This window comes from Chiloscyllium punctatum, chromosome 5 (assembly GCF_047496795.1).
Source record: "Chiloscyllium punctatum isolate Juve2018m chromosome 5, sChiPun1.3, whole genome shotgun sequence".
Taxonomy (NCBI): Eukaryota; Metazoa; Chordata; class Chondrichthyes; order Orectolobiformes; family Hemiscylliidae; genus Chiloscyllium; species Chiloscyllium punctatum.
In genome coordinates, this window is record NC_092743.1 from 117,977,194 (window position 1) to 117,994,185 (window position 16,992).

The 16,992-nt window shown below is 42.1% G+C and overlaps 1 protein-coding gene across 3 annotated transcripts in view; it reads right to left on the reverse strand.

The window, feature by feature from the left end:
- Positions 1–16,992, reverse strand: part of tgfbr1b (transforming growth factor, beta receptor 1 b) — a 67,715-nt gene that overhangs the window by 31,095 nt on the left and 19,628 nt on the right. For all 3 annotated transcript variants that reach the window (XM_072571194.1, XM_072571195.1, XM_072571193.1), the window contains exons 2-3: positions 5,823–6,068; positions 2,390–2,632 (exon numbers count right to left, since the gene is read on the reverse strand). In XM_072571194.1, the coding sequence (XP_072427295.1) occupies positions 2,390–2,632; positions 5,823–6,068 (489 nt within the window). The remainder of the gene's footprint in view (positions 1–2,389; positions 2,633–5,822; positions 6,069–16,992) is intronic.

The following is a 16,992-nucleotide window of genomic DNA, read 5'->3' on the forward strand; positions in this document are numbered from 1 at the left end:
TCCCTATTTCTTCGTTCAATGACCCTTGATGCAATGGAATCTATATTACTAATAGAATCCATGATCCTTGGAACAGTTTTGGAATTAATTTAGCATGTAATAAATGTAGTTCAAAATACAATACACAACAACAAAAGAATGGGGTATATTTAAATTAAGATACTTCAAATGCAATACTTGCAGTATTACTGATTAATTTTCTGTACTAGCTTTTGACATAGTGACTTTCCAGAAAATTGGCTAAAATTCCTGGGGGAATTCACTTCAAATAACAAATGCCAGTTCCTTTTATACTATAGTGGTAAGTACCATAAGTGTGCTCTTATAATTGTGGCCATTCCCCAACCTCACTTTCTCCTTGACCTACCTGCTCCTTTAATCCTGCTCATTAACAAAGTTAACTGATCAATTTATTCTTGGCTGCAAAAATCTCTAAACCCTTTCTTCTGCATTCACCACGAGAAATAAAACCTCTTAAGTTGGTACTAATCACTACACTTGCAAATTCCCAACTACTCAACCTTAATTTTCAAAGTTATCGCGGCAAAAGGAAAGGAACAAACATCTTACTCAAGCATTTCTCAATCATGACTTTGATGCCCTTATTGACAGCAAATCCCTCAAGGTCTCTGATTCTGATCATTTTACAAGTATTATAATTATTTGTATGCTGAAATGATCAGAATTGTGCAAAGCCTTTGTTATAAAAATAAAGTATTTTAATAAAACAATTAACTAAAATTTTTTTTTGCACCCATTCCCACAATGATTTTTCAATTAATTATGTTTGTCTATTCTCTCCCACTGTCATTTCTGGCTATGGATTTCACTTTAATTTCCTCGATTCCAATAAGTATTTGGCCCCAAATATTTCCAGTAGGTTCCGCCATCCATCACCAAATCTTCCAATACCACAACAGGCAGACAAACTCTAGAATCAGATGTGAACAAAGCCATTCATTGAAAAGAACGAAATAAAAATATAAAACAAACTGAGCTGGGGAATAGATAATACACTTTGTACAGGTAACAGCATTGTCTCTAAAAGGGGACCATTTTACACTTGTACTGTATCTGAAGAACAATTATGCCCACAATACTTAATGACTTGAACATTTCCACAAAGTTCAGATTTCCAGCTTTTGCAGTTTTCACCTCCACTCTACTTTATTCACAACATAAGGTGACGAAGGAGGTAGATGAGGGGAAAGCGGTAGATGTGGTATATATGGATTTTAGTAAGGCGTTTGATAAGGTCCCCCATGGTAGGCTACTGCAGAAAATACAGAGATATGGCATTGAAGGTGAGTTGGAGGTTTGGATTAGGAATTGGCTCTCTGGAAGAAGACAGAGGGTAGTAGTTGATGGCAAAGGTTCATCTTAGAGTGCCGTCACTAGCGGTGTTCCGCAAGGATCTGTTTTGGGACCATTGCTGTTTGTCATTTTTATAAATGACCTGGAGGATGGGTTAGAAGGTTGGGTGAGCAAGTTTGCGGATGATACGAAAGTCGGAGGAGTTGTAGACAGTGAGGAAGGATATGGCAGGTTACAGCGGGATATAGAGAAGCTGCAGAGCTGGGCAGAAAGGTGGCAAATGGAGTTCAATGTAGCTAAGTGTGAAGTGATTCACTTTGGTAAGAGTAATAAAAAGATGGATTACTGGGCTAATGGTAGACTACTTGGTAGTGTGGAAGAGCAGAGGGATCTTGGTGTCCATGTACACAGATCTCTGAAAGTTGCCACCCAGGTAAATAGTGCAGTGAAGAAGGCATATGGCGTATTGGCTTTTATTGGTAGAGGAATTGAGTTCCGGAGTCCTGAGGTCATGCTGCAGTTGTATAAGACTCTGGTGCGGCCGCATCTGGAATATTGTGTGCAGTTTTGGTCGCCATACTATAGGAAGGATGTGGAGGCACTGGAACGGGTGCAGAGGAAGTTTACCAGGATGTTGCCTGGTATGGTAGGAAGATCCTATGAGGAAAGGCTGAGGCACTTGGGGTTGTTTTCTTTGGAGAAAAGAAGGTTTAGGGGTGATTTGATAGAGGTGTACAAGATGATTAGGGGGTTAGATAGGGTTGACAGTGAGAACCTTTTTCCACGTATGGAGTCAGCTATTACAAGGGGTCTTAGCTTTAAATTAAGGGGGGGTAGATATAGGACTGATGTTAGGGGTAGGTTCTTCACTCAGCGAGTCGTAAGATCATGGAATGCCCTGCCAGTAGCAGTAGTGGACTCTCCCTCTTTATGGGTATTTAAGCGGGCATTGGATAGGTATATGGAGGATAGTGGGTTAGTGTAGGTTAGGTGGGCTTTGATCGGCGCAACATCGAGGGCCGAAGGGCCTGTACTGCGCTGTATTGTTCTATGTTCTATAAAACTGTAGTTTTACCTGAACCAGATCCTGAGGTGGTCATGTCATAAATCAAATCTTTGAGAGTGGTACCCTCTGAAATGAAAGGATGATCTAAAGTTGGATCTTCTTCATGAGGAACACGATGGTGAATGACTGCACGATTATGAAAATAGTAGAAGGCCACCATTAGTAAAATGCAAACCACACAAACTGGTCCAGCGATGACTGCTGCCAATTCCACAGGCCCCAAATTTAACCAAGGAGGCTCTTTTGGAGTCTCTAGGAATAATGCACAAGCAGAATTAAAAAGATAAGAAACCAGAACGATGCTAGATTTTGCACTGCATAGACATAATTTGTTTCATCAATTATACCAAAATACATTATTTTTGCTAAACAGATAACATGAAACCATTAGAGTACTTAAAGTGTGGAAACAGGCCCTTCAGCCCAACAAGTCCACACCGACCCTCCGAAGGGCAACCCACCCAGACCCCATTGCCCCTACATTTCCCCTTCACCTAATACTACAGGCAATTTAGCGTGGCCAATTCACCTAACCTGCACATTTTTGGACTGCGGGAGGAAACCGGAGCACCCGGAGGAAACCCACACAGACACGGGGAGAAGGTGCAAACTCCACACAGACAGTTGCCCGAGGGGGGAATTGAACCCACATCTCTGGCATTGTGAAGCAGCAGTGCTAACCAATGTGCCACCGTGCCACCCATTGATCCTACATTATTGCCACTGTAAATATTTTGCACTGCTTCAAATTTTCAACACTGGGGGCCAACTGCAACATTGCAAAATTGTTTTAATATCACAGCACCAAGGTCCCAGGTTAGATTCTGACCTTGGGTGACTGTGTGTGGAATTTGCACATTTTCCCAATGTCTGCATGGGGTTTCCTCCGGGTGCTCTGATTTCCTCCCACAGTCCAAAGATATGCAGGTCAGGTGAATTGGCCATGCTAAATTGCCCATAGTGTTAGGTGCATTGGTTAGAATGAAAATCGGTCTGTGTGGGTTACTCTTTGGAGGGTCGGTGTGGACTGGTTGGGCCAAAGGGCCTGCTTCCACACTGTCGGTAATCTAATCTAATCACATTTCAGTTTTAAAGTAGGCTCCCAACTACAACCGTCAGAGGTAGAGTACAAAGTAAATCTGATTAACTTATGATCATTGAATGGATGACTACTGAATCGTTTAGTGTAATGGATCAATTTTTACTATGTCCTGGGTGAGCTTTATGTTTCACAAGTTACATCTGAGCAGTTGTATTTTCCACACATCCGAGCATGACGTTCATACCTCAAGGTTGCAAAAGAATAGCTAACTTAATAAATATTTTTCCCCTGCAATTAAAAACAAGAAAGCAAGTGTTGCTGTGTAAGTTTCTAAACCAAAGAAGCAAGAATTACTAGACATTTATGGTAGCTCAAAGAATAGGATTTAAGGCAACAGCAATCTTCTGTCCCTATCTGGTTAACAATCAAGCGAGAATTATTACCTAGCAAGACTAAAAGAATTTGAAATTTTTTTTTGCCACGATTACTTCAAGATGTTTTTGGGCTTCAGTGTTCCTAAACCAAGCTACATGGCAATTGCCCAAAAAAGGTTCCAATCAGTACATACAGTCATTGCATCAAATGATAACAGAGTCATATTAATAGATAGGTTAAAATATACCAAAATGTTTAACAAATCTACACGTGTATTATAAATGTTTAGCCAAATACATCAAACATACAGATGATGATTCAATGGGCAAGGTTAGATCAGACGCTAGTTAACAACAACTTTCAAACTTGGTTTATGAGTTCACCCCAGGTGCTCCCCATTTATTTACACAAGCTAGCAAGACAGAAGATTTAAGTAGTAAAAATAACCAGAAAATATTAATTTTCTCTAATACACAGAAAAGTCATGTCAACTGAATCTTGGTATGAGCCCTGCAGAGCCTACAAGATGACTGCTGGGACACTGTTGCTCACAAACCATATTCATGATTTGGACACAAATCAAAAACACATCTTCTAAATTCCCAATTTGGAGGAACAGTCAATACTGAGGAGGATTGCACCAGACACTGAAAAGGTTACAGTATTAACAAAAACTTAGAATGGGCAAATAAATTCACAAATAAATTTCAAAAATGCCTTTAGCAAGAAAATAACGAGGTTCTATATCACTTGGGCCTTAGCAAGTAAGAACTTAAGTGAGGTCAAAAGAGGATACTAGGGAGTAACAAGGGCATAAACAACAAAAAAAAAGTTATTTCTACAGGAATGGAATTGAAAAGCAGTTGCATTTAACATTAGTCAGATCACACCTGGCATATTATGTATAATTCCAGTAGACATATTCTACAAGGATAAGACATACTGAAGAAGGTACAAAGATTCACAATAATAATAATAATATCACAACTGTGAATGGGGAACAAGATAAAATCAAGCTGGGTTTCTCAGGAAAAAGCACTGAACAATGACGCAAGTAGCATTTAAAATAAGGAAAAGAAATTCAAACACAGAGAAGGTTTCCATTTGTGGGGAAGTGCAAAACCAGAGGCCATCAGTATAAGGCCATCACCAAAAATTCATAGTTAAAAATCACACAATACTAGGTTTAAGTCCAACAGGTTTATTTGGAAGCACTAGGATTGTGGATAATAAGAATTGTAAGACACAGAATTTACAGCAAAAGTTTACAGTGTGATGCAACTGAAATTATATATTGAAAAAGACCTGGATTGTTTGTTAAGTCTCTCATTTTATTCTAAAAGATGAGAGTTAACAAACTATCCAGGTCTTTTTCAACATATAATTTTGGTTGCATCACACTGTAAACTTTTGCTCTAAATTCTGTGTCTTACAATCTTATTATCCACAATCACCTGATGAAGAGCAGCACTCTGAAAGCTAGTGCTTCCAAATAAATCTGTTGGACTTGAACCTGGTGTTGTGTGATTTTTAACTTTGCATTCCCCAGTCCAACACTGCACCCCCAAATCAAGACCAAAAATTCAATTTGGGAATTCAGAAGAAAGCTCTGCACTCAATGAGCAACAGTTAAACTTTCTACACATGAATTGGGTGAAGTCAAAAGTATACATGCATTTAAGAGGAAGCTAGATACAGTTAGGTGAGTAAAGGCAAGATGAGGCCGAGTGGAGATGAACTGCAGTATGCACTCATTTGACTGCGTGGATAGTTTCAGTGCATAAGCAAACTACTGCAGATACAAGAAAACTGAAGCATAAACAGAAAACTGAAGACTCTGTTCACATCTATTAAGTCAGATACAAAGTTAAGTGTTTCAAATCAATTACCGTTCATTATGACCTTACATATCTCATGCAAGAACAAACTCTAGATCATTTTAACTCCACACCTTTTTCTTAAATTTAGTCTAGCCTACTATTACAGATTCACTGAAATCCATGTAAATATCATTCAGAAACTTACCCCTGGTTGGCACAGGAAGATCATAATTGTTGCAAAAATCCTTACTGCAACAATTACTCAATACAGCATCATTTGTAGATGGAGCACAAAGAAATGGTCTATCAGGAGGTATAAGGTCAACACTGGAGATACACATTTTGCTGCGCACTATTTGATTGCGTTTGCGAGTGACAGTGTTCAAACAGAGTCCATCTGTCTCGCAGGTGTAGTTATTTGCAACACAGTGGGAGCAGAAACACTTCAATCCTGTGAGAAAAAAAAACAAGTCCAGAAACAAGTGATTAGTTAAAATTGAGCACAAGTTACATTACAAATAAAAAGCTCACTGTCAGCAGCAACTGTTCCAAACCATTAAACAGTGATACTACCAGAGTGTACTACTGGGACTGTTCAATATGACAGCCTATCCAATAAATTATTCAATTCTGGTTGACAGAATATTGGATGTTACAGATTACTGATTTAGAGTAAGAATCCCCCCCAAGTTTTCCATACACAAGGGCACTATTAAAATTATTTCCTAGCATATGTAGTGCCTGGACACCAGCTGTCATCAAGAGAGATGAGCACTGGTTTTCGTTATCTTAAATCAGTCTGCAATGTCAAGTATCTCAATAAAGTATTTTGTGTAGGATTTGGGACAGTAAAATAGAACTAGAATAAATGCTAATCGTTAGCAATTTTGCCTCAAATTCTAAACATGAAACTCCAAAATAAAGCCAATAAGTATTGGTCAAATAAGTTTATGATGACCAAAATCCATAATAATTAAACTAGTCTCGTGCATAGATTGTCTAAGTCTCAGTGCTACACAATTCCTCTAGCAAACTGACAATACCTATCGCTCAAACAATTGCATTCATTTGACTGAATTAAATTAGTTAACAACTGAAATTCACCCCCAAACATAAAATATTCTACCCTTCAAGCATTTAAAATCTGATAAAAATTTACATCAACTTTGGTAGCATTGCATAAACCTATAAAACACCGCACCATACATCTAACATTCGTAAGATAAAATATAAATCATGCAGATCGGTTTCCAACAATTGTTCCTTTGGGAACAAACTACCATCAGTCAGATTGAGTTTTGAAAAAAAATTCACAATTAACTTATTAGCAAATTCTAATGACCAAGGCGTTTAAAATGTTATCTCCAAAATGTTGGTTCTATTATCACAAATGTTTTAGCTAAAATACATATCATACGTGATCCAGATTTTATCTTCTGTCTCAAGTTCCTTCATTCAGCTTTGTTAGATAATTTAGGAGTATTTAGATTTACACTTGTTCTTTCACTCTAATTCTCACCTACCAATTTCTTTCAATTTGCCACATTAAAATTATGTAAGAGTTTTAGATTCTTTGACACAGTATTTTTGTCAGGAAAATAATGTTGTCCAGATCTCACTGCAAATGATTATGGAGTGAGGGATATGAATGATAGTGAATATTGCGAAGTGCTATTGAAAATGCTGACTCATCAGTGAATATCCTTATGATGGAGAGAAGTTAATTTATGAAGCACCTTAAGATGGTTGGGCCCAGGTCACTGAATTGCTGCAGTGATATTTTGGGACTGAGACGACTGGTCTCCAGCTACCATCCCCATCCATCTTTGTGCTAGGTATACCTCCAACTAGAACAGGTTCTCCTCTATCCACCCCCACTGATTTCCACTGACTTTAGTTTGTCTGGAGACTGGCAGCTTCAATAGCTGGAATGGATCATCCACTCAGCAACTCTGACTGAAAATGCTTCAGCCTTGTGTTTTGTATTGATATTCTGGCTTCCTCAATCATTCATGATCTTTGTGGAGTTTCCTTCTCCAGTTAATAATTCATTTTTGCTGGTTACCATCACAACTGGATGTTGAGGAACTACAGAACTTTATGGGATCCATTTAATGCTAAAGTGTTCAGTTCCATCTATTTGGAAGTGCTCTTTGGAAACAAGTAGTCCTGTGCTGTAGCTTCATCAAGTTAACACCTCATTTTTAGGTGTACCTGGTTTCACTTTGAAGAGCCATTTAATGGTACAGTGATGGATAAGCTAGGCCATGAAATTACAGATTGTGTTCGAATATGATTTTGTTGCTGATGTTCATCAGGCCCTACAGTTGCATTGCTAACTCTTTTATATGAATCCATCCATTCATCATGGTGATAGTACCACACAACACAATGGAGGCATCACAATGTGAAAATGGGATCATGGGCTAGTGCGGTGGTCATTCCTATCAATAATCGCCAGGGACAGATTCATCTTCAGTAAGTCAAATTGGTAAGAACATATTCAAATAGATTTTTCCCCTCACTGCTTTGCTCAGCCCAGCAAACAGGTCATTCAGGACTCAGCCAGTTTGGTCAGGAGTGATATTGAGGCACTCTTAGACATAGAGGCCCCCATTGTGTTCTCTTCCAAACGAATGATTCATCACTTTAGAGGAAGGCAAATTGATGATAATCAGCAGAAAGTTTGTTTTCTCATGTTTGACCTGAAGTAATCAGATTTAGCATTAAAACACAAAAACAGGAACAGAATTAGGCCATTTGGCTTTTCAAATCTCCTCCACAATCATGATTGACCATCAACTCAGTAACATGCTGTACCTAAGGATGAAGAACCGTGTGTCAGCCAATGTTATTGCCGTGGATCTCCTGGGCAACTCCCTCTGATTGTATTCTACCATACTGCTATCTCTGGTGGGTCTGTCCTGTCAAATGGAACAGTGGGATAATTCTCTAAAAGATTACCCATAACGAGGAGGATGTAGAATTACAGACTTATCCCTTTCATCAACAGGAATGCACAACTTACTACCTCTAGTTTATTGGCAGTTTATGTAAAAGTCAGGTTTCGTGACCACCAACTTCCCTCACTAATTGGATTCATGATCAGAGAAGCATCAACTCTGGACTGCAGTAAAATCTTTATCTAAATATGGCATAATCTGTACTAAAATCAATAGTTGAAACAGGTATGCACAAGAATGCAAGTTTCAAAGGCCAACTTTAGGACAATGTAAAAGAGTGACATATTGGCCAGAATTTTCGATTTCTACAATCTTCATCCACTTCTCTTAAATTAACAACATTGAAGGAGTTATCAGACTATGCAATGTCTAGTACTGGAGAAGAAATTTCGTTAAATATTGGGCAGATCGATACCATTGCTTTCAGCCCCTACTCTAAAATTTCTCTTCCCAGCATCAGTAAGAGGTTCAATTGTCGTCCCATTCCCCCCTCCCTCCGTCGAAGCAAAACGCTCAGAGACACAGTACAGTTTTACGTCCTTCATCTTTATGGAGGGAGAGAGAACCATCACCCATGTGACATTAAGAAATTGGATATGCTGGAAATTCTGGAGCGTATCAAAATACACATGTTCCCAGGTCCGGACCAAGATTACCTACGGGAAGCGAGGAATGAGATTGCTATCCCTCTGGCGATGATCTTTGTATCCTCACTCTCCACAGGGGTAGCACTGGATGATTGGAGAGAGGAGAATGTTGTTCCTCTGTTCATGAAAGGAAATAAGGAAATCCCTGGGAATTACAGACCCATCAGTCTCACGTCTGTGGTAAGCAAGGTACTGGAGAGGATTCTGAAGAGATAGGATTTTTGACTATTTGGAAAAACAGTTTGATTAAAGATAGTCAGCATGCCTCGAGGGGGGCAGGTCATGCCTCACAAGCCTTGAGTTCTTTGAGGATGTGGCAAGACACGTTGAAGAAGGTCAAGAAGTGGATGTGGTATATATGGATTTCAGTAAGGCATTTGCTAAGGTTTGTCGTGGTAGGCTCGTTCAGAAAGTAAGGGGGCATAGAATATAGGGAAATTTGATGTGGATACAGAATTCGCTGGCCGAAAGACGACAGCGAGTGGTAGTGGATGAAAAGTATTCCGCCTAGAGGTTGGTGACCAGTGGTGTCCCACAGGGATCTGTTCTTGAGCTTCTGCTCTTTGTCGTTTTTATAAATGACTTAGATGAAGAAAGGTGGGTTAGTAAGTTAGCTGATGGCACAAAAGTCAGTGTGTTGTAGATAGTGTCGAAGGTTGTTGCAAGCTGCAACAAGACATTAACAGGATGGAAGGCTGGGCTGAGGAGTGGCAGATGGAGTTCAAACTGGATAAATATGAAGTGATTCATTTGGGAAGGGTGAACCCGAATGCTGAATACAGGGTTAAAGACAAGATTCTTTTCAGTGTGGAGGAAGAGCAGGATCTTTGGGTTCACGTACACAGATCCCCCAAAGTTGCCACTCAATTGATAGGGTTGTTAAGAAGGTGTTTTACAGGGAGGAACATCCAGATAAAGCAACAGACATATTAATTGGTTAACCATTACAATCAACAAGTATCAGTGAAGATTAAGCCATCTGCTGTTACACAATGAATAACTGGCTTCACATAATGAATATCTTTCACCTTGTTAAACTGACCTTACATACTGAATTCTTCCAATATTGTTAAATGGCTCTACACAATGAATGTTTTTCCACCTTGCTGATCTATTACCCTTGCCTCCAGTACCCCATTGTTAACTGTAAGTTCTAATCTGATCTGAGTCATGCTCAGCTGAACCTCTTGTTTCACAAAACTCAGAACTTAACTCTTACCGTGCCTGCTTATACCCGATACACATTCTCAAAACCAGTCTATTCACAACTTTGGTGTCACAGATGGCAATGAGATTAACTATGCCATAACTGCACCATCATTAGGACAAACAATTTCCATCTATGTAATGCCATTTGATTTCATCGATTTCAAATCATCTATTGCTGAAAGTCTTCCTTCATGTCATTATTCTGGATTAGTGGTGCTGGAAGAGCACAGCAGTTCAGGCAGCATCCAAGTAGCTTCGAAATCGACGATTCGGGCAAAAGCCCTTCATCAGGAATAAAGGCAGAGAGCCTGAAGGGTGGAGAGATAAGCTAGAGGAGGGTGGGGGTGGAGAAAGTAGCATAGAGTACAATTAGTGAGTAGGGGAGGGGATGAAGGTGATAAGTCGGGGGGGTGTGGAGGGTGGAGTGGATAGGTGGAAAAGAAGATAAGCAGGTAGAACAAGTCATGGGGACAGTGCTGAGCTGGAAGTTTGGAACTAGGGTGAGGTGGGGGAAGGGGAAATGAGGAAACTGCTGAAGCCCACATTGATGCCCTGGGGTTGAAGTGTTCCGAGGCGGAAGATGAGGCATATTTCCTCCAGGTGTCTGCTGGTGAGGGAGCGGCGGTGAAGGAGGCCCAGGACCTCCATGTCCCCGGCAGAGAGTGGGAGGGGGAGTTGAAATGTTGGGCCACAGAGAGGTGTGGTTGATTGGTGCGGGTGTCCCGAAGATGTTCCCTAAAGCGCTCTGCTAGGAGACGTCCAGTCTCCCCAATGTAGAGGAGACCGCATCGGGAGCAATGGATACAATAAATAATATTAGTGGATGTGCAAGTAAAACTTTGATGGATGTGGGAGGCTCCTTTAGGGCCTTGGATGGAGGTGAAGGCGGAGATGTGGGCGCAGGTTTTGCAATTCCTGCGGTGTCAGGGGAAAGTGCCAGGATGGGAGGGTGGGTTGTAGGGGGGCATGGACCTGACCAAGTAGTCATGGAGGGAATCATCTTTGTGGAAGGCGGAAAGGGGTGGGGAGGGAAATATATCCGTGGTGGTGGGGTCTGTTTGGAGGTGGCGGAAATGTCGGCGGATGATTTGGTTTATGCAAAGATTGGTAGGGTGGAAGGTGAGCACCAGAGGTGTTCTGTCCTTGTTACGGTGGGAGGGGTGGGGTCTGAGGGCGGAGGTGCGGGATGTGGACAAGATGCATTGGAGGGCATCTTTAACCCCGCGGGAAGGGAAATTACGGTCTCTAAAGAAGAAAGCCATCTGGTGTGTTCTGTAGTGGAAATGGTCCTCCTGGGAGCAGATACGGCAGAGCCGGAGGAACTGGGAATACGGGATGGCATTTTTGCAAGAGGTAGGGTGGGAAGAGGTGTAATCCAGGTAGCTGTGGGAGTCGGTAGGTTTGTGAAAAATGTCAGTGTCAAGTCGGTCGTCATTAATGGAGATGGAGAGGTCCAAGAAGGGGAGGGAGGTGTCAGAGATGGTCCAGGTAAATTTAAGGTCAGGGTGGAATGTGTTGGTGAAGTTGATGAATTGCTCAACCTCCGCGCGGGAACACGAAGTGGCGCCAATGCAGTCATCAATGTAGCAGAGGAAGAGGTGGGGAATGGTGCCGGTGTAATTACGGAAGATCGACTGTTCTACGTAGCCAACAAGGAGACGGGCATAGCTGGGGCCCATACGGGTGCCCATGGCTACCCCTTTGGTCTAGAGGAAGTGGGAGGATTTGAAGGAGAAATTGTTAAGGGTGAGGACCAGTTCAGCCAAACGAATGAGTGTGTTGGTGGAAGGGTACTGTTGGGGACGTCTGGAGAGGGAAAAACGGAGGGCTTGGAGGCCCGGGTCATGGCGGATGGAGGTGTAGAGGGATTGGATATCTATAGTGAAGATGAGGCATTGGGGGCCGGGGAAACAGAAGTCTTGGAGGAGGTGGAGGGCGTGGGTGGTGTCTCGAACGTATGCGGGGAGTTCCTGGACTAGGGGGGATAGGACAGTGTCGAGGTAGGTAGAAATGAGTTCAGTGGGGCAGGAGCAATCTGAGGGAATGGGTCGGCCAGGGTGGTCAGGCTTGTGGATCTTGGGAAGGAGGTAGAACCGGGCAGTGCAGGGTTCCAGGACTATAAGGTTGGAAGCTGTGGGTGGGAGATCTCCTGAGGTGATTAGATTCTGTATGGTCTGGGAGATGATGGGGGTGTGGTCATGGTCAAGGTCAAGGGGGCAGTAGAAAGAGGTGTCCTCGAGTTGGCGTTTGGCTTCAGCAGTGTAGAGGTCAGTGCGCCAGACTACCACTGCGCCCCTTTTATCTGCTGGCTTGATAGTGAGGTCGGGATTAGAGCAGAGTGATTGGAGGGCTGCACGTTGTGAGGGTGAGAGGTTGGAGTGGGGGAGGGGGGTAGACAGGTTGAGGCGGATAATGTCCCGGCGGCAGTTTGAAATGAAGAGGTCGAGGGCAGGTAATAGGCCAGTGCGGGGTGTCCAGGTGGGTGCAGTGTGCTGGAGTTGGGTGACGGGGTCCTCGGAAGGTGGGCGGGAGTCCTGATTGTGAAAGTAAGCTCGGAGGCGGAGGCGGCGGAAGAAGTGTGCTACATTGATGACTGCGTTGGCAACACCTCATGCTCCCACGAGGAGGTTGAGCAATTCATCAACTTCACCAACACATTCCACCCTGACCTTAAATTTACCTGGACCATCTCTGACACCTCCCTCCCCTTCCTGGACCTCTCCATCTCCATTAATGGCGACTGACTTGACACTGACATTTTTCACAAACCCACCGACTCCCACAGCTACCTGGATTACACCTCTTCCCACCCTACCTCTTGCAAAAATGCCATCCCGTATTCCCAATTCCTCCACCTCCGCCGGATCTGCTCCCAGGAGGACCATTCCCACTACTGAACACACCAAATGGCTTTCTTCTTTAGAGACCGCAATTTCCCTTCCCACGTGGTTAAAGATGCCCTCCAACGCATCTCGTCCACATCCCACCCCTCCAACCGTAACAAGGACAGAACACCCCTGGTGCTCACCTTCCACCCTACCAACTTTTGCATAAACCAAATCATCCGCCGACATTTCCGCCATCTCCAAACAGACCCCACCACCACGGATATATTTTCCTCCCCACCCCTTTCCGCCTTCCACAAAGACTTGGTCAGGTCCATGCCCCCCTACAACCCACCCTCCCATCCTGGCACTTTCCCCTGACACCGCAGGAATTGCAAAACCTGCGCCCACATCTCCTCCTTCACCTCCATCCAAGGCCCTAAAGGAGCCTTCCACATCCATCAAGGTTTTACTTGCACGTCCACTAATATCATTTATTGTATCCATTGCTCCCGATGCGGTCTCCTCTACATTGGGGAGACTGGACGTCTCCTAGCAGAGCGCTTTAGGGAACATCTCTGGGACACCTGCACCAATCAACCACACCGCCCTGTGGCCCAACATTTCAACTCCCCCTCCCACTCTGCTGGGGACATGGAGGTCCTGGGCCTCCTTCACCGCCGCTCCCTCACCACCAGACGCCTGGAGGAAGTACGCCTCATCTTCCGCCTCGGAACACTTCAACCCCAGGGCATCAATGTGGACTTCAGCAGTTTCCTCATTTCCCCTTCCCCCACCTAACCCTAGTTCCAAACTTCCAGCTCAGCACTGTCCCCATGACTTGTTCTACCTGCTTATCTTCTTTTCCATCTATCCACTCCACCCTCCCCCCCCACCCCCGACCTATCACCTTCATCCCACTCACCCATTGTACTCTATGCTACTTTCTCCACCCCCACCCTCCTCTAGCTTATCTCTCCACCCTTCATGCTCTCTGCCTTTATTCCTGATGAAGGGCTTTTGCCCGAAACGTCGATTTCGAAGCTACTTGGATGCTGCCTGAACTGCTGTGCTCTTCCAGCACCACTAATCCAGAATCTGGTTTCCAGCATCTGCAGTCATTGTTTTTACTTCATGTCATTATTGCCAGAACTAAAAATGCCTATGCAGTTCTGGTTAGTCTCCCACATCTTACCTTTTGTAAACCTAAATACATACACAATTTTATTGCAATACCTCAACTCATGTCCTGTTCCCTTTTTACCTCAGTGCTCAATGACTGACTTGGCTTGACACCTAACTAATGAGTTTAAAATTATCATCCTGGTTTTAAATTCCCTCCATGATCTTGTCCATCATTACCTCTAATCTCTTCCATTGTGTCAACCCTCCAAGGTATCTATATTTGGCAAGAATCAGGAAACCCTAGCAATTATTTGGGGATAGCAACCAGAGCAAAAGATTTGACCTACTATCACTAGTATCCATTCTTGCAAACGAAGAGGGACATCAGTTCAACTAGGACAATACATTCATCCTGGGACAGGCTACATAAAGATATGGACAGGAATTCCTAGAGGCCTGGCATTCAAATCAGAACTCCACTAAGAAACACAGATTTGGACCCCATTTATCAACTTCTCGGAAACAGAACTGGAAATGATATCGGCCACCACAACAACCAAGACACAGATAAATAGCAAGAGGGGCAGAACACCAATGCTTCACCGGAGTCTCACTGATTGTTACCTAGCATGGTGACAAAACATCTAGGAACAAATCGACCAGCGAACAAATGTATAACCTGATAGCAACCAAGTTAACACCAAAGGAAGAACAAATGAATGTTGTGAGAAAACGAAATGCAAGTGAGTACTCAGAACAACACTACAGGGATCAATAAAAACTGTTTATTAATCTTTTCAGACTCTGTTCTTTAAATGTGAACAAAGATAAAATTAAAATTTCCAGAGCTAAATTACTCATAGGGGATAAAGCAACCATCAAATAGATTAAAATAAGACTAGATATATGGTTTCTAGAAGCTAAATAAACAGGTCTTAAAATTTGTTCAGCATTTAACTGTAAAAGGATTTTCAGAAGAATTTAGAATTCCTAAGTCTGTAAGTGGTTTTGGTGCATAGGATAAATTAAAAATATACATGCTAAATTACTGTTTCATACAAGTAGCCACAACAGAGAGAATCAGTAGCATGACACCGATTTGGGTCTTTCTAGGACTAAATACAAGTTGCTTTAGCATCATGTATATTGAAATCCCTGCCAAGTTTAAAATAGCTCAAACCAACAAATCCGAAGCAAAAGACCTGTACAAAGGATAAAATCTGTGAACTGTTTATGTACTGTTACTTTAAGCAGACGTTGTTGACTTCCTAAAATAACTAATCTTAATTCCATTCTCATCATGTCTTGCATCACAAACTTGCAAAATAATGGAATTAATTATTAGAAATTAAGGTGAGAGAACATAGAAATAATTTAATTAGTGCCAAACCTTTTTCAAAAGGAAATGCATGCATGCCCAAATCACTTTTTTCTGACGAAGCAGACATTGTAACTAGCAATCCTTTCAATAAATTCAACACAAAGGGTCAATACAGAAACAGAGTAGTTTAGAGTATAAAGCTCAGAGACAATGAAGAATTGACCAATCCAAGATTAAAAAAAACATTGCAATCAAATTAAACACCAATACTACAGTTATTTTCAACTGGGGAATCTCTCAGTCCACTTCAAAATCAATTCATACTTTTGCATCAAAGTTTAGCATTTATCCAAAACCAAGCCTAAGCTGTCTCTCTCATGACTTCTACAGCCATCATCCTAATAAACTTCAGAAAAAGTCGCTACAACTTTCACCTGCCATCGTCTCCCCAAAAATGTTTCTGACTAACATTTACAATTTGGCTCGTACAGTCACTCACTAATACACCCCAGAAGCTTGACTGTATTTATTCAGCAGGAATCGTTTCCATTACACTCTGTGTATAGCAGGAAGCACTCTTGGGAGTTTTGCAAGCTGATGGACCAAATACACGTTAATCTTTTTCCTAATCACCATAAGAGATTTGGTGGGGTTATAAACAATCAGGAAAAAGGATTTTCAATAGAAAGAAAAGAGTCAACACTAAATACATTTCACAAAGAATAGAGCACAATAGCTACTCTTGGTTGAGTAGGCAAATCAGTACCAGTGCAACAGAAAATGCATGCACAAACTTATACTGTACTGCAGTTGCAGTAGACTGTGGAAGTAGAGCACAGCAAGGTCAGGAAGATGAAAATGAGACTCTGCATGCCAATCTGGAGTCACAGAAGCTTAACAGTAACATCAAGTAATGGACAAACTATGTTAAATCATAGTTAAGAATGTGGTGTCTGAGAAAGGCTGAAGTTCACATTAATCACTCCGGTTTCTCACTTTACTCAGTGTTACATTTGAAAGCACACTTATGAATGCCGGACCAAAATGGATACAGGTACAGTGCGATACCGTTCTCAAACGGACCAGCTCATGCGCAGCAACAGACTAACACATTTAGAGCGATTAACTAGCCAAGACATGAGGATTGTTGCCCAAACGGAGATATACCTTTACACAGATTGGCACCTTTGAGGGGAGAAAGGCTAAAACTGAATTAATACTAACCCAACTCAAGAGGGTTTGGTTATATAATCAAAAGATGCAACAACCAATTATCCAAATGATC